Source organism: Podarcis erhardii (genome assembly GCF_964252035.2).
Source record: "Podarcis erhardii genome assembly, chromosome: 16".
NCBI lineage: Eukaryota > Metazoa > Chordata > Lepidosauria > Squamata > Lacertidae > Podarcis > Podarcis erhardii.
The window spans coordinates 38,325,364-38,346,480 of record NC_138514.1 but is presented as its reverse complement, the minus strand read 5'-3'; the positions used below and the strand labels follow the sequence as shown (position 1 = coordinate 38,346,480).

The 21,117-nt window shown below is 52.8% G+C and overlaps 1 protein-coding gene across 1 annotated transcript; it reads right to left on the bottom strand.

The window, feature by feature from the left end:
* Positions 1-1,140: 1,140 nt before the first annotated feature.
* On the bottom strand, positions 1,141-14,949 carry SARM1 (sterile alpha and TIR motif containing 1). Its single transcript, XM_081843738.1, has 9 exons — positions 14,031-14,949; positions 7,066-7,684; positions 6,566-6,778; positions 6,166-6,257; positions 5,601-5,836; positions 5,183-5,285; positions 3,715-3,904; positions 2,847-2,968; positions 1,141-1,722 (listed from the first exon to the last, which is right to left on the bottom strand). Exons 1-9 carry the CDS (start codon positions 14,453-14,455, stop codon positions 1,599-1,601), a joined length of 2,124 nt encoding a protein of 707 aa, XP_081699864.1. The 5' UTR covers positions 14,456-14,949; the 3' UTR covers positions 1,141-1,598.
* Between the last annotated feature and the right edge of the window lie 6,168 nt (positions 14,950-21,117).

Here is a 21,117-nt window from a genome sequence, read left to right as displayed (position 1 = left end):
TGGTGGCTGAGGGGGGACCTTCCCTGGGCACTCGGTTGCCTGTCTCCCACCCAAGCGCTGCCTTGTCCCCCCCTTCCCGCAAACCCTCCAACTGAAAGGCACCCATAATTCAGGAGAACGGCTCACTTGGGCGCCTGTGTAATTGATGCTCCCTTCCAACCCTGCTCAAGTTTCCTCCTGACTCTACAAACTCCACGCTGCTCTGGGACCACGGAGGAGAGATCTCAAGCCTGGCACGGGGAGAAAAGGCTGGGTGCTGGGATGGCGGCTGAGAGCAGTCCACCCCGGAAAGCGAAAAGATCAGATATATAAAAGCCAAGGAAGAATAAGGGGCTGTGTTCAGCCACAGCAAAGCCTGGCTTGTTCTGCTGCTACTCCTAAGGCACACTGGGGTTTTTGCAACAGGTCAGATGGCTCTCTGTCAGGGATCCTTTAGCTGCGATTCCTGCATTGCAAGAGGGTGGACTAGATGAGCCTTGGGGGGCCCTTCCAGGAGTAGTGAGCAGCCCTGCTCTTTCTCCATGCCACACATAACCTTATGAACTATCATGGCGCCTCTTTCTCACATCCCCAATGCTGCAACCTTTTTCACGTTGAGAATTGTTCCACCCCTTTAGCTGTTTTGGCTGCCCTTTTCTGAACATCGCTTTTTTGAGGACTGTACTGTACACAGTTCTCCAAATGTGGCCGCATGATAGATTTCTATAACAACATCATGATCCTGGCCATTTTGTTTTCAGTTCCTTTCCTAACCATCCCTTGCATGGAATGCGCATTGTCGCTCGGTCAACCTCACTGAGCTGTCTCTTGGGACCACAAGTCTGCCGCCTGCAATTCAGGGCCCCAGGAGCAGGTACATGAAATTAAGACTTTTTTGACCCAACATGCATCATTTAACACTTGTTTGCATTGAATTGCATTTGCCGTTTTGCCACCCATCCGCTCCATTTGCAGAGGTCCTTTCGGAGCTCTTTGCAATCTCTTTTGTGTTTAAACGTCCTGAACAATTGAGCACCATCAGCAAACTTGGCCACTTTGCTGCTCCTTCCCAGCTCTAGATGGTTTATGAAGGGGTTTGAAAAGCAGTCATTTCCTAAACCTCTTACCATTTGCTTAGCTTAAAAATAGATGAGCAGACACCTAAGGAAGCTTCTGGAGCCTAGAATCTGATAAATACTTTAATACAAGATAAACACTACAAAGCCCACCTTCCCAACAGCCAAGTAATAACCTAATTGGTTGAGAAACCAAAAATCTTACCCAGGCACACAAAGAGTTAAGAGCCTCTGGTGAAAGGCCACTAGGGAGGGAGAAAGTTTGCTGCTCCAACTGTCCTGGCAGGGCAGGCAGCAAGCAGCATTTTCTTCCGGAGTTTTGCAGTTTTGCATAACCTAATCGGCATATCCCAAAGGGAGCCAGCAGGGGGCACCGACACAGCTGTGGCTGAGCCTGCAAAAGCTGGGGGGGGGCAGTGGGGTGAGGTGCCCTCTCTAGGGCAGTGCAGACTTGGGGACAGAAGCAAAGGGTCACCCTCTTCTTCCCACTCCAACCCACCACCCCCTTCCTCTGCTCCGTTGGGGGGAGCACCTTCCAGTTCCCTAGTTTTGAGGGGGGCCACACTCCAGGCTGTTTTCCGAGCCAGCGGAGGAATCCCGGGAGGAGCGGCCTTGCAGGAAGCGGATGATCTTCTCAATGGTGGCGTCTTGGTATTCGTGGGACCATCTGCATGGGAAGTGGAAATGAAACAGCTGAACCACAGGTCGGCAAACAGGTCCGCGGGCCGGATCAGGACCAATAGCCTTCTAAATCTGGCCCGCGGACGGTCCAGAAATCGCTGCATGGATTGCCAGTGCGTGTTCTTTCCCTCTCCCTCCTATGGTGGCGGCGCCTCCTCCCTCCCTCCTCCTGGCTTTTCCCTGCCCTGCCTAGAGGAGGCAGGGGGCTGGGCTTGGTTGGTGCCATCAGCAGCAGTGCTCGAGCGGCCGCCATTTTAAGCAGCCCCTCTCTGGACCCTTTCGCACGCCGCTCATCGTCCCTCGTTCATTTCCCCCAAAAAATATAGTCCGGCCCCCAACAAGGTCTGAGGCAGGGGTCAGCAACGTGCGGCCCATGCACCTGATGCGGCCCATGAAGACCGTTTTACTGGCCCATGAGCAGCCCTCGAACTGAGCCACACACTCGGCGAGTCCACGCTGCACTAAAGCAGCGCTGCATGGCTTGGGCGCTCACAGAGCAGTGCCAGAAATCACGTCTGCACGTGTGCAGATACCGGAAATCACGTCTGCGCAGAAGCGATCTCCAGCGTCTGGACATGAGCAGACGTGGTTTTCGGCGTCTGCGCATGTGCAGAAGCGATTTCCGGCACCGCAGACATGCGCAGACACAATTTCCAGCATTGCACTGTGCCAGTCCAGCCCACGGACGGTCTCTGTGGGAACAATGTCCAGTAAACCTTGCTGACCTCTGGTGAGGGATAGTGGACCGGCCCCCTGCAGAAAAAGTTTGAGGACCCCTGAGCTGACCCAAGCCATGCGGTGCTTGGGGTGGAAGGGGCCATGGGGAATCTACAGCTCTTGTAGGGCTCCCAATTTTTTTCCTGCATGAACTGGAGCACCAGTTTGGAAAGGGGCAGGGGAAAGGGTGCAACATCAAGCCTGGTGCTTCAAAGCATCCTTTGCACCTGAAGCTATTAGCATTAAATCAGTTTCAAACCCTTTCAGATTCAGCCTCGTCTCTCCGCGTTTCCCCAGATTCACCCCCCCCCCCAAGCAGCTGGCTGTGTTGCAGCAGCTTCCAGAAATTGCCCTCCCGCCTTATCCCCAGGGACACTCCTTGATCCCACTCACTTGATCCCGTTGAACTTCAGGATGGCTCTCATGTCCTCAGGAAGGGTCTTTGGATCCGGCCATTCGAAGTGGTCTGTGATGGGGACAATGTTCTTCCCGCTACTCAGGGCTGTGACAATTTCCTGTGAAGGATATGCATTTAAAAAGAGAGAAGGAAATCTTGCTTAGGGAGGGGTGAGTTTGTTCAATATGATTTCCCTTCCTCTTGTCCTGCTGGCTTCCACGTACATTATATCAGGAAGATTTTGGGCATCACGTGGCGGGACAAAGTCTCCCCAAAAGATGTGCCCTCTCAATAAGCAAACATTCCCGGCCTGTTTGCACTAGGTGACATCTACTGTATGCTGTTTTGGTCATGTCCAGAGAATGGAAGATGGCAGGATCCCCAAGGAGATCCCTGCCCTGTGGAAATCCCTTGCAGATGACCGCGGTGCCTGGAGACAGGCAGACTGGCCATGCATCCACAGCAGTGACCGGAGGAGCAATGACCACTTGGAGGAGCCCAGAGAGAAGAAACGCTCTGGTGCATTTGCAGCAGCACAACCAGACGCCTTCCTCTGCCCCGGCTGCAACAAAACATGTCTCTCCCGTATCGGCCTCCGCAGCCACAGCAGGTGCTGCGACTCTCCAACGTTTTGACTCCCCAAGGCACACTCCTCTGTTGTCTCCTGAGACAGATGGCTGGCAGCTCAGCTCAAGGAGAAGCCCTTTGTTGTGAATTGGGCTGCGTCTCCTGCATTGCAGGGGGTTGGGCTAGATGTCCTTTGGGGGGTCCCACCCAACTCTTCTAGGATTCTCAGAGTTTCATCCCCATCCCCCCCCCAAACACAGAGACACGACGGTCCCTGGCAGGGGGAAGCCTTCTCACCTTGTGCACCCAATCTTTGCATTCGGTGTCCCCCACGCACTTGTCGAGGGCGTTGCGCGAAAGCAGCATCACAAAGTTCCGGGCGCTCATCACACTCTGAATCAGCTTGTCCTCGAACTTCCCGGCCTCCAGCTTCTCCACGTCGATGAAGACGCTGAATCCGTGCAGCTGCAGGTGGACCTTCAGGAGGCTGGAGAGGCGCAAACAGGGCGGGGTGTGTGTGAAAGGAAGGGGGGGCTTGACCCAGGCACAAATAATTGGGATCTCTCTGATTGCGTCTCCGGAGAGATTTAGGGCGATGGCATAAAGGGAAAGGGTTAGAGAACAACCTTTCCCTTCCAGCTGCAACCTCAGTCCAAACTGCACCCTCCCACTGCTGCTGCTGGCCTGCCTTACAGGGCTGTTGTAAAGGAAATTATGTATGTGTGCCCTCGTCTCCCCCTCCCCTTGTGTGTGCTTGTGGTTTCTCAGCCCTCCGCCCGCTCCCACTTCCCCTTCTTTAATTAACATGAGCCATTTTGGGAGACTGCAATTGTTCAGAAAGCAGAATAATAAATGCATAATTAATAAGCAAGGGCTCTGAACGCCTCCAAAGTGTTACAATATCAGTGCTAAGTATAATTATATCCATTTCACGGTCTTATTTTTAAGTCTTAATGGGTGCGTTTTATTCTCATTCAGTCCCCTCTAGAGAATGCAGGTCTCCTGTAGAAATGCAACTCATAAAAATCTACTACTGCTGCTAACGGTAGCGCAAAGTGCGGTTGCAGTGAGTTCCACAGGTTAATTCTACACCATCCCATGGTGCCCTTACATGTTTCTGGCCAATCAAGGCTGCAAGCCTTGCTCTGAGCCCAGCTTGTCAGAGATCCTGCCGACCACCTTAACCACAGAGCAGCCTTTTTGGATCAACCTTTCAGAGGTCACGTGGACTACAACTCCCTTCATCCCTGAACATCGGCCAACCTGGGTTGCTGGGAGTTGGAGTCCAACACCCTCTGGATGACATTGGGTTGGGGAGAGCCGCCGTGGGCCAACCCCTGTTTCCTTGCACAGAGAGGTTGAGAGATTAGAAGCAATTGATAGAATCATAGAGACAGAAGGGACCCCCAAGGATCATCCAGCCCAACCCGCTTCAGATGGCCACCCAAGCTCTCTTTAAAAACCTCCAATGAAGGTCCACCACCTTCTGAGGGTGTCTGTTCCGCTATCAAATAGCTCTTATTGCCAGAATGTTATTCCTAATAGTATTCCAGGTGTGATCTGTCTAAGCCAGGATTGAGCGGTCCTCCTATTTCCCTTGATCTGGACACAGGACTTCTGTTGATGCAGCCAAGAATCGCATTAACCTTTTCTGCTGCTGCATCACATAGTTGGCTCTTTACAGAAGGAGAAAGGAAGGCTTTTCTCTTTGACACGCCCGCATGTGTGAATGGTTCGCGCTGCTCCCTGGCGTTCCCCTGCCCACCTGGCCAGCTGCGCCCCAGTGGCTCTCCGGTAGCTGATGAAGACGTCCGTCCCCTCCAAGGTGGACTTTCCGCTGCTGCAGGGCAGAGGCGAATGCAGCATCTCTGGGAGGAGACAGAAAGGGGGTGGGTGGCCGTATGGGCTGCGCCGCCCCGGGTGCCGGAGAGAGTTCCTCTGCCACTGTTCCCCACCTTAGGTCCATTTGTTCCCTCCCTTCCAACAGCAAATTGTTACATGGAATCATACTGTACACTTGGAAGGGGCACCCAGGGGTCATCCAGCCCAACCCCGTTTTAAGACCTCCAGTGAAGAAGAGTCCGCCGCCTGGCGAGCGAGGCCGTTCCACTACCAAATGGCTCTGACCCTCAGGATGTCCTTCCCGGGGGCTGGGGGGTCTGCAGAGCAAGGGGAGAGGTTACCTCGGGCGGCCGAGAGGATGCGGACGCGGTGGAAGCCCATGTGGACTTGGCAGTCCTCTTGCAGCTGCTGCTCCGTCACACGGTGGAGGAAGTTGCGGTCGATGCCACTGGTGACCAGGTTGTAGGTGTACTGGCGGAATTTGGGGTCCACGGAGCCCAGCCAGTCGGCCAGGTTGCTGCGGTCGCATGTGGAATAGTTGGCGTAGGTCTTGAGCTCCGTCAGCTCCCGGAAAAACCTGGGGGAAGGAGGGGGCAGCTCAGTAGGGCTGGGGGGGGGGACACCTCCTGCCAGGTTGGAGCAGAGGCACGCCACTTTTGGAGGTGGAACAGGCTGGCCCTCAAGGTGCTCAAAACCCTTTTGCACAGCTGAATTTCCTGCAAACATGGTGGGTGCTTTTAAAAAAGTTGGAATGGCAAACATGAGCAGATTTATAGCACTGCTGTACTCAGGGAGCAATAGCACAGCTGCCGTTTTTGATCTGGTGGGTTCCCTCAGAGATCATCCAGCTCAACCCCGCTTCTCGGCTCAGGGGTTCCTCCTTCCTGGGCGCCGAGAGCTCCTTACCGCTTGCGTGTGATGCTAGAGGTCATCTGGAGGTCCACCCGCAAATCCTCCTCCGTCATCCTCAGCAGCAGGTCTCCATCCACCTGGTGTTCCTGGGGGGAGAGGAAGGGTGGGGTCAGTTTCACATCCAAAGAGCAAGGGGAGAGAAAGCAACATGATCCAGGGGATGGAGGGACTCCGCTATGAAAAAAGGTTGTGGTGTTCAATAGAAAAAGTGACTCTTTTTCTATCATCCCTAGCCAGGGGTGGGCTAGGGAGGCAGCTTTGGGGGGAGGCCTGCGTGAGGAGTGAGCTGTGAGCCCCCCAACAGACACCTGCAGTCTCCTCAGGGGCCCTCTCCTCTCTCCAGGAGCCCTGACTCCCATTCCCCGCACAACCACTGCCCTCTTGCAAGCCCTACCAGGAAACTGGGGCAGTATTTGACAAAGCCGATCTGCTGGAGCCACTTCTGCACCTCCAGGGGTTTCCAGTTGGGCACCGTGGGCAGCAGGCGCCGGGGCACCTCTTCGCCCATCGTGCAGAGCGCCCTCTTGGCAAGCGAGGAGGTGGTGCCATCCGGGGAGTAGCAGACAATCCTCTTCAAGCTCTGGATGGCCCCGATCTCTGTGAAAATCTGAGCAAGGCGAAGCATTTATTCACTTTGTGCATTGGGGCTGCACCCTGTCCTCCAAGGTTCCTCTTCCTCCCCATTTGGCCCTCACAACAACCCTGTGAGGTAGGTTAGCCCGAGAGGGAGCAACCAGCTTGCCAGTGGGCTTCATGGCGGAAAGGGGATTTGAACCCAGATTCTAGTCAGGTATTGGACCCAGGACCTTCTGCATGCAAAGCAGAGGCTCTGTCCCTGAACTAAGAGAGGAAGTAAGGTGCTAGTCCTCATGGCTCTGCATGCAAACAAGCTACCTGCATCTTCTTCTGCTGGGCCTTAATGGCGGCCTCTGCGCACAGGTAGAAGGCAGCCAGGCACTGGGCCTCTGGGCGGGAGCTGTCCAGGAGGGGCACCAGGCGCTGCAGGTCCTCTGCCGTCCTGCCCTGGCTGTTGTCGCTGCTGCCCAGCAAGGTGTGGGCGAAGTGCCCCGGGTCCAGCGTGGCCACGAAGGGCTCCACCAGCGCCAGGGTCCCCGAGTGCTCCACCTCCTTCTCCACCTCCTTGTTGGTGGCCAGGACGGCCACAGCCAGGCAGGCGTGGAACTGCACCAGGAAGCCGTCCTTGGAGAAGGCCAACGGGAAGAGCCACTCGGCCGCCTTCTTCTCCACCATCAGCCGCTGGTTGGCCGGCCCACCATGCATGGCCGCGTTGGCCAGGGCGGCGGCGCAGTGGTGCAGGACCACGGGGTCGCTCCAGCGGCACCAGTAGAGGAGCGCGTCCAGGCCGCCGTCGGAGATCAGCTGCGTGCAGGTGTCCTCAGAGTGCTTGAGCATGTGCTCCAGGATCCCTGAGGTGCTGCGCGCCAGAGGGAGGTTCTCGCGCTCCTTGGACAGGTTCAGGATCACGCCCAGGCCGATGCGAGCCACGCGGTCCCTAGGGGCAGAGAGGGGGGAGGCAGAACGGAGTCAGGGAAGCAGCCTTGGGTGGGGGGAGGACGCAGTGGAAAGAAGGCCCTTCATCACATGGCCCAGAGTTAAACGGTGGAACTCCCTGCCACAGGAAGCAGGGATGGCCACTAACTTAAAAAGGTAAAGGTAAAGGGACCCCTGACTGCTAGGTCCAGTCGTGGCCGACTCTGGGGTTGCGGCGCTCATCTTGCTTTATTGGCCGAGGGAGGCGGCGTACAGCTTCCGGGTATGTGGCCAGCATGACTAAGCCTGGCGAACCAGAGCAGTGCACGGAAACGCCGTTTACCTTCCCGCCGGAGCAGTACCTATTTATCTACTTGCACTTTGACATGCTTTCGAACTGCTAGGTGGGCAGGAGCTGGGACCGAACAACGGGAGCTCACCCCGTCGTGGGGATTTGAACCACCGACCTTCTGATCGGCAAGTCCTAGGCTCTGTTGTTTAACCCACAGCGCCAAGGAGGATTAGACAAATCCAGGAAGGAGGAGAGAGGTATCAATGGCTCCTGGCCATCCTCTGCCTTCACAATCAGAGGCATTGGTGTTTCTGAATACCAGTTGCTGGAAAATGCAAAAAGTACTTATGCACTCAAAAAGTACTCAGAGGTACCTTCCTTGTTACACCCCACGTCGCCTGAGTGGGTGGAACAATCACAAATCAGCTGGACTGGAAGGCAGGTAGCACAGAATTGTGGAACTGCAGAGCTGGAGGGCATCGCAAGGGGCATCTATTCCAACCCTCTGCAATGCAGGAATGTTTGGACTCCAGGGCTGACACCACTGGCTCTGCAGAATATTCTATGTTAACTGTGTGTGTGTGTGTAGCTGCCATACAGAAGACAGCATCTATGGGGGTGGAGGAAGAAAGGAAGGAGGGACTTTGCTCCAGCTGGTGCTTGGACCCATAGCTTGGGCGGAATGTGGAGCATCAATGCCAGCAGGGGGGACAACTTTTGCATTGCAAGGCTAAACAGCACCCCCCTCACCCATCAGATTCTGCCAGGCTGGCTTGTTCCAGGAAGTGAGCGAAGCGCCCCGTTCTGGGAAAACTTGTGCTCCCTCTGTGAGCGACTGACGTCGGCCTCCATCGAAATCTGGCAGCCGCTGCATCTGCCAGCCCTGGCAGGGTTCCCATGCCATCTCTGCAGGAGGCTGGGTCCTGCACTCAGGACCTGCCTGGCCCAGCCAGATGGGCCTATCTCAAGAGCTTGGACCTGCCGCCCCCAGATAAATTATACGAGAACAGAACTGTCACCGTAAGAACTAGAGAGGGACTTAGAGATCACGTGGTCCCCGTTCAATACAGGGAATCCAGAGAGCTACAGGATCTCTGAAGGACGGCCATTAGTCTGGGGCAATGGGGTGGCAACAGGGGGCTGTTGGGGCAGAAGGCAGGCAGCCCAACAGGAGGAGGTGGTGCCAGATCGAACTCATCCCAGTTTCGTCATCCTCCTTTTATCACTTGACTCCGAAGCTGATGCAGAAGTCTCTTGCACTCAGGTTCCCAGAGGCAAGTGTGAGAGCAGGAGGCTGGACTAGACGGGCTGGACTAGACGGGCCATTGGCCAGCAGGCTCCTCTTCTTATGCTCTTGGCCCTGCCAAATTCTGCATCTTCAGGTACCTGAATCGCTGTGCCGTGGAAGATGCAGCAAGCTGGTTCTGTCTTGCTCCAGAGAACCAAGGGATTCAAGTGTCAAGAAAATCCCAAATAAACCTTAGAAAGACACCTCTGAGGGCAACAGCCATTTGAGGTGGGGAAACTCAGCCAGATGGGTGGGGTATAAATAAATTATTATTATTATTATTATTATTATTATTATTATTATTATTATTATTATTATTTTCAGTTTTTAAAGCAGAGGATAGATGGCCATCTGTTTTAAAAACCTCCAAGGAAGGAGAGTTGTCCACTTTCCAAGGAGTTTGTTCCACTGTCCAGCAGCTTTGACACTCAGAAAGTTCTTCCTAATATTTAGCTGGAATCTCCTTTTTTTGTAACTTGAAGCCATTGGTTCAGGTCCTGGAGCAACAGAAAACAAGCTTGTTCCCTCTTCCCTTTGAGATATCTGAAGATGGCTCTCTTCTCTTCTCCAGGCTAAACACACATGAGAAGAGCCTGCTGGATCAGGCCAGCGGCCCATCTATTTCTTTATTTTTAATTTTTTAAATTTCTATTGGAAATTTTATTTGCAACATAACATAAACCCCCACCCCCAATACAGAATTCCACCCTCATTAAACGTGAACATAACATACAATAAGCATAACATACAATAATACAAACAACCAAATAAAAGACTTCCTTTATCCTGTATTTGGCCTCCTTATTTACTTCTTATAAACTGTTTCCTTTATGAATAATTATTAAGCTTTTTCTAATTATAAATATCCACAAAGTCTCCTGCAGACATTAATCAAAACAAGTCCAAGTATGTATTTTAAGGCACTGTTTTGCGAAGTATTCTCTGCATATTCCCCGTGCTTTTTGAAACTCTTGTCTAGTGTGATCTCTGATTGCCTCTGTTAATCTAGCCAGTGGCCCCACTAGTCCGGCATCCTGTTCTCTCACACAGTGGCCGGCCAGATGCCTATTATGGGATGCCCGCAAGCAGGACTTGAGCACGAGAGCAACTCTCCCCTCCTGCGGCTTCCAGCTCCCTCCTTCTCTGCCCGGCTCCCATCAGGGGACACACTGGTAGGGCCCCCCCTCTGCCTCTGGAGACCACCTCATCTTGGCACAGTGGCCAGCTGATTCATCCTCCAGAGTGGTGACGAGCAATCAGCACGCAGCAGCAGCAGCAGCAGCAGCACAGCTTGTCCTGGCCACATGGAACAGAACAAGGCGTCTTCCGCCTACCCCCTGCCCTGCCTTGGATCCGCCACCCAGGCTGGCGGTAGGAAGGGGAGAGGTGTGTGGTTTATCCGGAGAGATGCAAAGGCCAAGAGCCGCTCCCTCCTGCCAGGAAGCTCATCCGATGGATCCAAAGTCTTTCTGGGTCTCGGCTAATGCATTTTCCCAATTAGAAGCCCCGGTGGGCCCTTAAAAGCCCACCTGGCAGAGGGGAGAGGCTGCCTCGGCCCTTCCTGTGGGGCTCCAGAAAGGACATTGTGCCCCAGGGCAGGTTGTTTTGTTCTCAAGCAGATCCTGGCAAACTTTGATTTCTATTTGATTGATACTGAGCATCATAGCCAAGTGGGGATTTGAACCCAGATTTCCCAGGTCGAAGTCCTCCTTTAATCCCCACAACACCCCTGTGATTGAGCTTAGGCTGAGAGGTAGCAACTGGGTTTCAAGGTCACACCCGGTGAGCTCCATGGTGGCTGAGTAGGGATTTGAACCCTGGTCTCTCCCGGGCCCAAATCCTCATTTAATCCCTGCAGGGTTGAACCTGGGACCTTCTGCCTGCAAAGGTCTGTTCTACCAAAGCAGCTTCTTCTCCCTAGGAATAAAGCAAGATGCTAGTCTTCATGGTTCTGAATTTAAATAAACAGTGCTTTAAATAGGAACATACAAAGCCTCCTTATAGGGTGCTGACCAGTGGTCCACCTAGCTCAGTACTGCCCACACAGACTGGCAGCAATGGCTCCCCAGGAGTCCAGGCAAGGGGGTCTTATTCTCTAGCCGTACCTAGAGACACCTGCAGCTGCTATGATGGCATTTTCTCCTAGCTAGTTGAATGAAACAGCCGTCACGAAATTAAAAGACACCTGCTTCTTGGGAGGAAAGCAATGACAAATCTAGACAGCATCTTAAAAAACAGAGACATCACCTTGCCAACAAAGGTCCGTATAGTTAAAGCTATGGTTTTCCCAGTAGTGATGTATGGAAGTGAGAGCTGGACCATAAAGAAGGCTGATCGCCAAAGAATTCACAGTTTTGAATTCTGGTGCTGGAGGAGACTCTTGAGAGTCCCACGGACTGCAAGAAGATCAAACCTCTCCATTCTGGTCCACGGGGTCATGAAGAGTCGGACACGACTAAACGACTAAACAACAATAACAAGTTGAATGAACATCAACAACGAATAGTTTGTCATCCAGGTATGACACAGGGCAGATATGGCTGCTGATATGACTCCAGAATTGGGGGGGGGGGCAGGAGTCAGCAGCGCTGTCAGGCCAGGACTTGGGGGGTGTATGGGATAATTATCGCAGAAGATTATTATAATTCGAGGAGATAGTGATCTGGCATGGTCAGCTCTTCCAACTCTGGTTATTCCTTCCTGAATCTGGTTACTGTGTTTTATTGCTTTCAATATCCTTTGTGAAAAGGCCCTTGTTGTGTTGATGAAACTGGTCCAGCAAAGCCTTTGATGTAGAGTAGCTCTGGTTGAGCCTGTGTTAGTCCAATAGGACACAGGTCTATAAAATATCTAGTTTTGGAGCATGCCAAGTAGGAGTTCAGCACAGACTCATGGCCAGAGTGCTGTGCAAAAGACCTGGGAGTCTCTTCACCTTTTCTGGGCTCCTCAATGGCTGATTGAAGTACTTGCTTGGTAATGTATATTTTTGCTTGCTGTTTGGAATAAAATATTTAATCTTCTCACCCAATTGCACTTGTATTGCTTCTGAATCTAAATTTTAAAAGAACCATTTTGCATTGGGCAAGACGGGGTCAAAATCCAGGGTCTCATTCAGCAACGTGAGCAGGATTTGCAACAGCCCCGGCTTGGCCCATTTCATGGAAAGCAAAGAATTGAATGTGCCCACATTACATGTTGCCACCCCTGAAAGACCATCAAGGGCAGGTTCCCTAAGAACCTAAGAAAGAGCCTGCCAGTGGCCCGTCCAGTCCAGCATCCTGTTCTCACAGTGGCCAAACAGATTTCAAAAAGGGGAACTGGCAGGCAGGATCCAAGCACAAGAGCTCTTTCTCCCCTCCTGCAGTTTTCAGCAACTGGGATTCAGAAGCACTGCTGCCTCTGACTGTGGAGGCAGAGCTGAGCCACTGATAGTCCTCTCCTTCTCTATGGATTTGTCCAATCCTCCTGAGTCCCATAGATTAACTATGCATTGCCTAAGTGCACCATTGGCAGGAGGGACAGGTGCCTTTCTTGGCAAGCCTTCATTTGTAGTGCCACCGACAGCCCTCACAGGAGCGGGAAGGCCCCTGGGAGCCCCCACTATAAAACGACTGTTGTGTCTCTGCACGAAAACCTGCCCTGCCTTCCTTCTCAGTCCACCTCAGCTGTCCCTCTGCCATTGAGAGGTGGTGGGGATCTCTCTGGAGGCAGGGACACAGTGATCACCCACCTTCAGGCAAGGGCATGCCCAGAACAGAGACTCATGCAGAGAACCACAGGGGTGGGCTCCTTTTGGGGGTTCCTGCACACTCAAAAAGCAAACCTTTTAAAGGCGGGTGGGAAAATCGCTTTGGCAAAGAAAGGCTGTCAGAAAGGGAGTATAGGAAGGAGGAATTTCGGTGAGTGTGTCACTTCTTCCCTACACAAATGTTTCCCCATTGCCAAGGACAGGGAACCGGAGGTCCAGGGGCCAAATGCGACCCCCCCATCCAAAACCACACCCCCTCTCCCTAGGCCACACACCTGTTTGGCCCTTGCTTCACACCCTCATTTCTTTGCTGGCAGGAAACATGCCCATTCCCCTTTCCTGTCTCATAAAAACATAGAAAGGCAGAGCTGGGAGGGACCCCCCAGGGGCAGCACAGGGATCATAGCTAAATAATCTCTGACAGACAGCTGTCCAACTTCTGCTTAACAGCCTCCAATGAGGTCCCTTTGACTTCCTTCCTCCCCTTGCGTGGGTTCTTCTCTTAACTTTTTCTCCTGCAACTTCTCTGTTAATCCACTTCTACGAAATCTTCAATAAAACCATACAGTAGTTGAACTTTTGACTACAAGCATCATTCCAGTCCTACTAATAATTTTAATCGTTGACAATGATTTTTAGAATAAACTATGCATTTTCCCCATTCCTTATTGAAATTTTGGTCTTCCCGATTCCTAATTCTTTGGGTCACTTTTGCCATTTCTGCATCATCTTAATCTGCCATTCTTCTCTGGTAGGGACTGTGCCTTCCCCTTAAGCATTTTCTAAGTCCATCCCTCTGCAACGCAGGAATCACAACTAAGGAATCACTAGCTCATTGCCCGTCCCCCCACAAAAAAACCCCTGGCATTCATTGCTTGGCCTCCTTTTGCCTCTGGACACGCCCACCTTGGCATGCGGCTCCTGGAAGCTTGCAATGAAGGGAATGTGGCCCATGATCTGGAAGGAAAGGTTCGCCAGCCCTGGCCCCCTGCAGACGCCTCGGCCCGTTCCTCCCTCCCCGGTCCCCCTGCCTGGCTCACCTGTTCTCCGCCACCAGGATCTGCTCCAGGAGTTTGGCCGCCTGGCACTTGGTCTCGTGGTCGGCCGTCTGGAGCAAGGACAGCAGCAAGTCCAGCCCCCCCTCCAGGCGAATCGCGTCGCACAGGCCCTTGGCGACCTCCCTGCCCACGGTGGGCATCAGCCAGGCCTCCTCCACCAGGGCCAGGATCTCGGCCAGGCCGCTGCGGAGGTCCTCGGGGCCGGCCGCCTGCTTGGTGGCCGAGATGGCCTGGTGCAGGTCGGGCAGGATCCTGTTCAGGGCCGCTTGGATGGCCGGGCTGGCCCCCGGCGAGCTCTCCTGGGGCGCCCGGGGGCTGTCTCCCCACCAGTCGACCGTCAGCCTCTCCGCATCGGACATGGCTAAGCGGCACAGTCTATAGGCAGAGACGAGCAGAGGGAGCACCATCGGGGGTGGGGGTGGGCGTCAGGGAAGGGGGGCACCTTAAAGCTGCATCCCCGGATCTGGGGATGTGCCCAGGGCGGGCTTGGGAGCCTGGGGTCCGGCTGGCAGGAGGCTGGCACAGCGAGGCGCGGCAAAGGTGAGTCTGGGCGCGGCAGAAGAAGTGATGGAGAGAGATGGAGAGATGCAGGGCTGGAGGAAGGAGTCGGGCGCGTTCTTGGGTACCAGCAGTAAGCTGGCAGCGGTCCACTTGCCGGGCAGCTGAGCTGTTCGTCCTCCTGATGTGGGATGCAGAGCTCTCTGCCGGCAGAGAGGCGGCCAAGCCCATCCCCTCCGGCGATGCCTCGCCTTCCCCGCGGAATGAAGTCACCTCCCCCTGAAAGGAGGGCCTGTCGCCGTGGCAACTGCATCTTCCTCCTTCCTTCCCTCTCTCCTCTCCTCCTGGTGAGACAAAGAGGACGAGGCATGGTGGTCGCGTCCTCGGCGACGCTCCGGGCTTTAGGCACATGACATTGCACGCCCCCGCCCCAGTAATAGTGGAGCAGTTAAGGGGAATGGAAAGGGATTCAGGTGTGGGGTTGGGGAGGGAAAGGAGCGTTTGGGAAGTTGGCGGGGAGCGACGATTGGACGAGAGTTTGACTTGTGGTTAGGACATCATCGTTCCTCAACTCAGTTCTAGGACTCCCATCAGCCTCAGCGAGCATACGCTCCTCAGCAGCAAGTCGTGGGTTCAGGGAGGGGTCTTTCCCAGCCCCACCATCATGAAATTGTAGGGTTGGAAGGGACCCCCAAGGGTCATTTAGTCCGACCCCCTGCAAGGCAGGAATCACGCTAAAGGATCCCTGGGAGGTGGACATCTGGCCTCTGCTCAAAAACCTCCATTGAAGGAGAGCCCACACCCTCAGGACGTTCTTCCTAAGCTTGAGTGGGAATCTCCTTTCTTGTGATTTGAAGCCTTTGGTTCAGGTCCTACTCTCTGGAGCAACAGGAAGCAAGTTTGCTCCATCCAAACAACTCTTCAGGTATCTGTAGTTTGTTGTTGTTGAGTCGTTTAGTCGTGTCCGACTCTGGAACAGAGCACACCAGGCACTCCTGTCTTCCACTGCCTTCCACAGTGGAACTCATGCTGGTAGCTTCGAGAACACTGTCCAACCATCTCATCCTCTGTCGTCCCCTTCTCCTTGTGCCCTCCATCTTTCCCAACATCAGGGTCTTTTCTTTTTTTTAAAAAAAAAAAATTAATTTTTATTAACAGGCCAATCACATCACATTATTTCCAAATCACATTATTTCCAAATTATACGGCCAAATTTTTAAATTTTGTTGGGGGTACCCATACATCAAGCTCCAAGCGGGGGTCCAAGCATCACTTATATTGCTGCTTTAATTAAACAGTTCTATCCAGTTCAATCCAGATCAATTCATCTTCTTGTTGTTATCATATATTCCTTTCTTTGCGATCTCTCTAATAATCTTCACAAGCAGATTAGAGACAGACATCCTCTGTGTGGGTTTTACACTCTCCAAAGATCAGGGACAGCCACCATTCCACGCTTCCATAAAAAATTTATCTTCGGTCTGTCCTTTAATTTTCTCAGGCTTGCCAAGTATATCAGGAGGGCTCTGTCAGGTTAAGATCACATTCCAGTCATCCTTCACATTCCGATAGTCCTGATCCTCCTCCTCCCATCTTTCTTAGACAAGCCTGTCTTAGCGAGACGCCATTTAAAGCTGCGTCATAAAATTTTCCTCCGTTCTCCATTGTTTACTAATCATCTCTTTAACTATAATCCACTCTACACAGTTCTTAAGTTCCTGCTTGTGATTAATAAAACACAACGATCTTCTTTCTGGGGTGGAGGGTTATTAATATTCACATAAGGCAAAGAAAAGAAAAGTTTTTTCCTCCACCCCCCCTCTTTTTCACTCCAAACATACCAGTCTCTTAATGGTGGTTCTTCACTTGATTTATTTGTCTCCTCCGTTGCTCCGGTCACATAGATCCATTAATCAGCAGTCTTATCTCCCGAACTTTGCTTGATGTATGTGCTTTAGCTTCTTTCCAATTATATGTTTCCAATTATATTTTCAAGCTAAAGCGAACCAGCACGTGCTGATTGGAAATGGCGTCAGGAAGAGCCGACCTCATCGATGGCTCGTGCCAAGTGACCGGCACCCCCTTCTTTCGAATCCAGGGGTGCATTATGGACACCACTGGCAAGGCAGTCCCCCCCATCTCCGAGGGGGGGCAGGAAGACTGCATACTTCCCATAGCAGCCTCTTAATTACCTCGTATGGGTCGGAGAGATGTTATTGTCGGCCATCTTCCAATGCGCCACCTGGTGCCCCCCCCCCAACATCAGGGTCTTTTCCAGGGAGTCTTCTCTTCTCCTGAGGTGGCCAAAGTCTTGGAGCCTCAGCTTCAGGATCTGTCCTTCCAGTGAGCACTCAGGGCTGATTTCCTTCAGAATGGAGAGGTTTGATCTTCTTGCAGTCCAGGGGACTCTCAAGAGTCTCCTCCAGCACCAGAATTCAAAAGCATCAATTCTTCGGCGATCAGCCTTCTTTATGGTCCAGCTCTCACTTCCATACATCACTACTGGGAAAACCATGGCTTTAACTATGCGGACCTTTGTTGGCAAGGTGATGTTTCTGCTTTTTAAGATGCTATCTGCTTTTTAAGATGCTTTGTAGTTTAAGATCTGTAGTTAGATTATTATTTTCCCAGCCTTATTCTGTAGCTTATTGCCAACACAAAAATGGCCTGTTGTTCTGAGGACTCTGGCTGCATACACAACATGCATTTTAAAAAATAAAATAAAATAAAACAACTTCCCACAAGAAAATCTTGGGAATTGTAGTTCACCCCTCACAGCGCTGCAGTTCCCAGCAGAAACTACAGTTCCCAGTGGGGAAATAATGCACTTTCAACGTACGATGTGTAATGCAGCCTTGTTCTCTCTCTCTCTCTTTCTCTCAGACACACACAACTTATTTTTATCTCTGTCCATTCAAGATCTCCCTGCCTGTCTCTGCAGCTTTAGAGCCAAGCCTGTGTTTGGGGGCCGTTGCAGAGACACTAATCCTCTTGCCGTCTGCAGAGAAAGAGATCCCAGAGGTGGCAAGGAGGGAAGGTGGGAGACCCGGAAGGCGGCAGCCTGACCCCCAGAGACACGGCAGGTCCCTCAAGCCACACCTGAGCAGGTAAGTTTGGCCTCCGGCCGTCGGTTGTGGGTGGGGTCTGCTGCAGTCAGAGGGGGGCTTTGTAGGGAGGTCTCTGGGGGCTGCCCCTCTGGGTTTCTGAAGCAAGAGATGTGGGGCCTTATGCCTGCAGGGATTCCCGCCCCTGCCCCTCCACCTCTCTGAGCAGGAGAGTCTTTGTCAGGTGGGGGAAGTGCTTCAGAAAGGACTCTGGCTCAGGGGCAGAAGATCCAAGGTTCGATCCCTAGTAAGAAATTCCCCGCCCGAAACCCTGGCAATCCATTGCTGCCAGTCAGTGCCAGGTGACACCGACCTGCTGAGACAATGCCACTTCCTGTGTTCCAGTTTCAACCCTTTATTCCGACACATGAGGTCTGGAATCCTACTTTGCACCTGCTCTTCATGCAGAAGGCTTGGTCCCTGACATTTCCATGCAGGGCTGGGAAAGAGACTCTGTGCCTGAAGCCCTGGGGAGGCACTGCTGCCAGCCAGTGCAGACATTACTGAACTAATTAGATCAATGGTCTGACTCAATATTTTCTGACTCCCCTTCCCTGAGTCTGAGTCTTTTAATGGGGGAAGAGTTCCTCACCAATTCTCTCTGCAGTAGCAGCAAAGCCGCCAGGTGGGTGGGTACTGGGGGGGGGGCAGAGGCAGGGGCTTTCCTTGGCAGAACGGAGGATGAGTGTCAGGAGAGAGGATTTTCAGGCAGAGCCTTTAAGTGGATTCCAGGCCTGGGGAGGGCGAGGGAAGCTGGCTTTGGCACCTGCCGATTAAAGAATCAGGGTGGTGTGTAAATCCCTTCGCTCAATTCCCTCGCTAGTGCCAGATGGGACCCCCACCAGGTGTGGGCAGTCCGCATTGCAAGGGGAGCGGGGCTGTCGGCTCCCACAGGACAATGGTCAACGGGGCGTTGAATTGTCACATTGGGAGGACCCTGAGCAGAGCAGACGGTCCTGGCTAGTAGCCATCAATAACCTCCTCCTCCTCCTCCTTGAATTTGCCCAGGCCTCTTTTAAAAGCATCCCAGTCGGTGGCCATCACTGCTTCCAGTGGGAGGGAGTTCCACGGATTAACTCTGTGCTGTGTGGTCTCGGAATCATAGAATTGGAAGGATCATGTAGTCCAGCCCCCTGCAGTGCAGGTTGTTGTTAGCCGCTCTGAGCCCGGCTTCGGCTGGGGAGGGTGGGATATAAATAATATTTATTATTATTATTATTATTATTATTATTATTATTATTATTATTATTATTAATCCCATACAGGGATCAAACCAGCAACCTTGGTGTTATCATAGGGTATATGGTTTTATTGATGCATATATGTTTATTTCCCCCATTTACTGTGTTTACAGTGGATGCTCGGGTTGCGAATGTGATCCGTGCGGGAAGCACGTTCGCAACCCTCCCCCACTCCTCAATCAATCCTCAAAATTACCCTGTGAGGTAGGTTAGGCTGAGAGAAGAAGAAGAGGAGTTTGGATTTGATATCCCGCTTTATCACTACCAACCAGAAGGTCGGTGGTTCAAATCCCCGCGACGGGGTGAGCTCCTTGGCGAGAAATAGGTACCGCCAAGGTACTGGGGTGAGAAATAGGTACCGCTCCGGCGGGAAGGTAAACGGCGTTTCCGTGCGCTGCTCTGGTCGCCAGAAGCGGCTTAGTCATGCTGGCCACGTGACCCGGAAGTTGTACGCCGGCTCCCTCAGCCAATAAAGCGAGATGAGCGCCGCAACCCCAGAGTCGGTCACGACTGGACCTAATGGTCAGGGGTCCCTTTACCTTTACCTTTAAGGAGTCTTAAAGCAGTTAACATTCTCCTTTCCCTTCCTCCCCCACAACAAACACTGGCTGCCCCAGAAGGTCACCCAGTGAGCTTCACGGCCAATGGAGAGGATTCAAACCCTGGTCTCCTAAGGTCCAGCCCTCTAATCCCTACACCCCACAAGCTGAGCATAGGATGGAGGCGCTCACAGCATTAACAACCAGCAGGTCTCCATCAGCCACAGCTTTGGATTCAGCACAGAGCAAGCAGTTCTCTGTGTCTCCAGCTTCCAGCTCAGCTCACATAGAATAGAATTACAGAATCATAGAATCCAACCTCTGCTTTCAAAACATCCAAGGAAGGAGAGTCCACTGCCTTCCGAGGGAGTCTGCTCCTCTGTGGAGCAGCTCTTCTTGTCCGGGATTCCGTCCAGGAATTCTTTCGCTGGGATTCCTGCATTTCAGGGGGCTGGACTAGATGACTCTTAGGGTCCCTTTCAACTCTCCAATTCTATGGACACAGGGAGAGGGGATCCTTTGCCGAGCTGGGGCGCAGACTCGGAGTCCTGAGGCCCCAGCCTCTCTGGGTCCCCTTTGCCCCCTAAGTGAGTCAGAGTCACATCAGGGGGTGGGGGGAGCCCCCCGGATGGAGTTCATATTAATTAGTAACCAGGCGGAATCAGGGAGCAAATTCCACCAGGTTTTGTTTGCAGAGGGGGAGAGAGCAGGGAGGGATGTTTTTCCATGGAAAGTGAATCCTCTGGACCTTCCGTTCACGGCTGAGACCAGGATGTGGAGAAAGAACCACAGAGAAAGAACTTCCCTGAATTCCCCCCCGTTTTATCACACACACCTCAACTGGGCTCCTTAGGAATGGCACGGACCCAAGGGCTGGACTTGAATCCGGTGGGACCTGGTGTCACAGTTAGGACTCCCAGCTCTTATTATCCATTGGTTGCATTTATATCCCACCGTTTTCCTCCAAGGAGCTCAAGGTGGCCTACATGGTTCTCCACCTCCTCGTTTAACCCCCACAACAACCCTGTGTGGCAGGTTAGGCCAAGGGAGGCATTGACGAACCCCCAAGATCACACCCAGTGACTTTCATGATTGAGGTGGGGGGAGGTGTGGATTTGAACCCTTGTCTCTTCCAGGTCCTAGCCCAACACTCCAACCACTATACCACACAACAGCATGTTGAATACCGGAGGTGCCTCTGAGCATGTGCCAAGTGCCTTCCTTGTGTGTCTAATAATGGCCGCCAATCAGACACCACTGGTCAGATATTGGGTTGGTGGCTTCCCAGAAGCTAGACATGTTGTGGGGTTGCTCTTGCGGGAGGCGTAAGCTCTAGAGTCAGCCCCAAATTCGGGACCAGGTTGGGGGGAGTCTGGCGTGGCCCTCGTAGGGCTCTGCCCCAAGCTGCCTGCATTTTGACAGGCCCTTCCAGGGCTACTCCATCGGGGGAAAGAGTGGCTGTAAAACTGCGTCAGATATTTGGGGAGCTGACTTGTTTCCAGTCACGTTCCTCAAAGCAAAAGAATGTCACATGCACAACCGAACATTTAAAGCACGGTGATACTATTTTATACAGGCATGGCTTCCCCCAGAGAATTCTGGGAGCTGTAGTATGTTAAGGGTGCTAAGATATGCGCGCGCACACACACACACGCACACACCGCTTCCCCTCACAGAACTACGATTC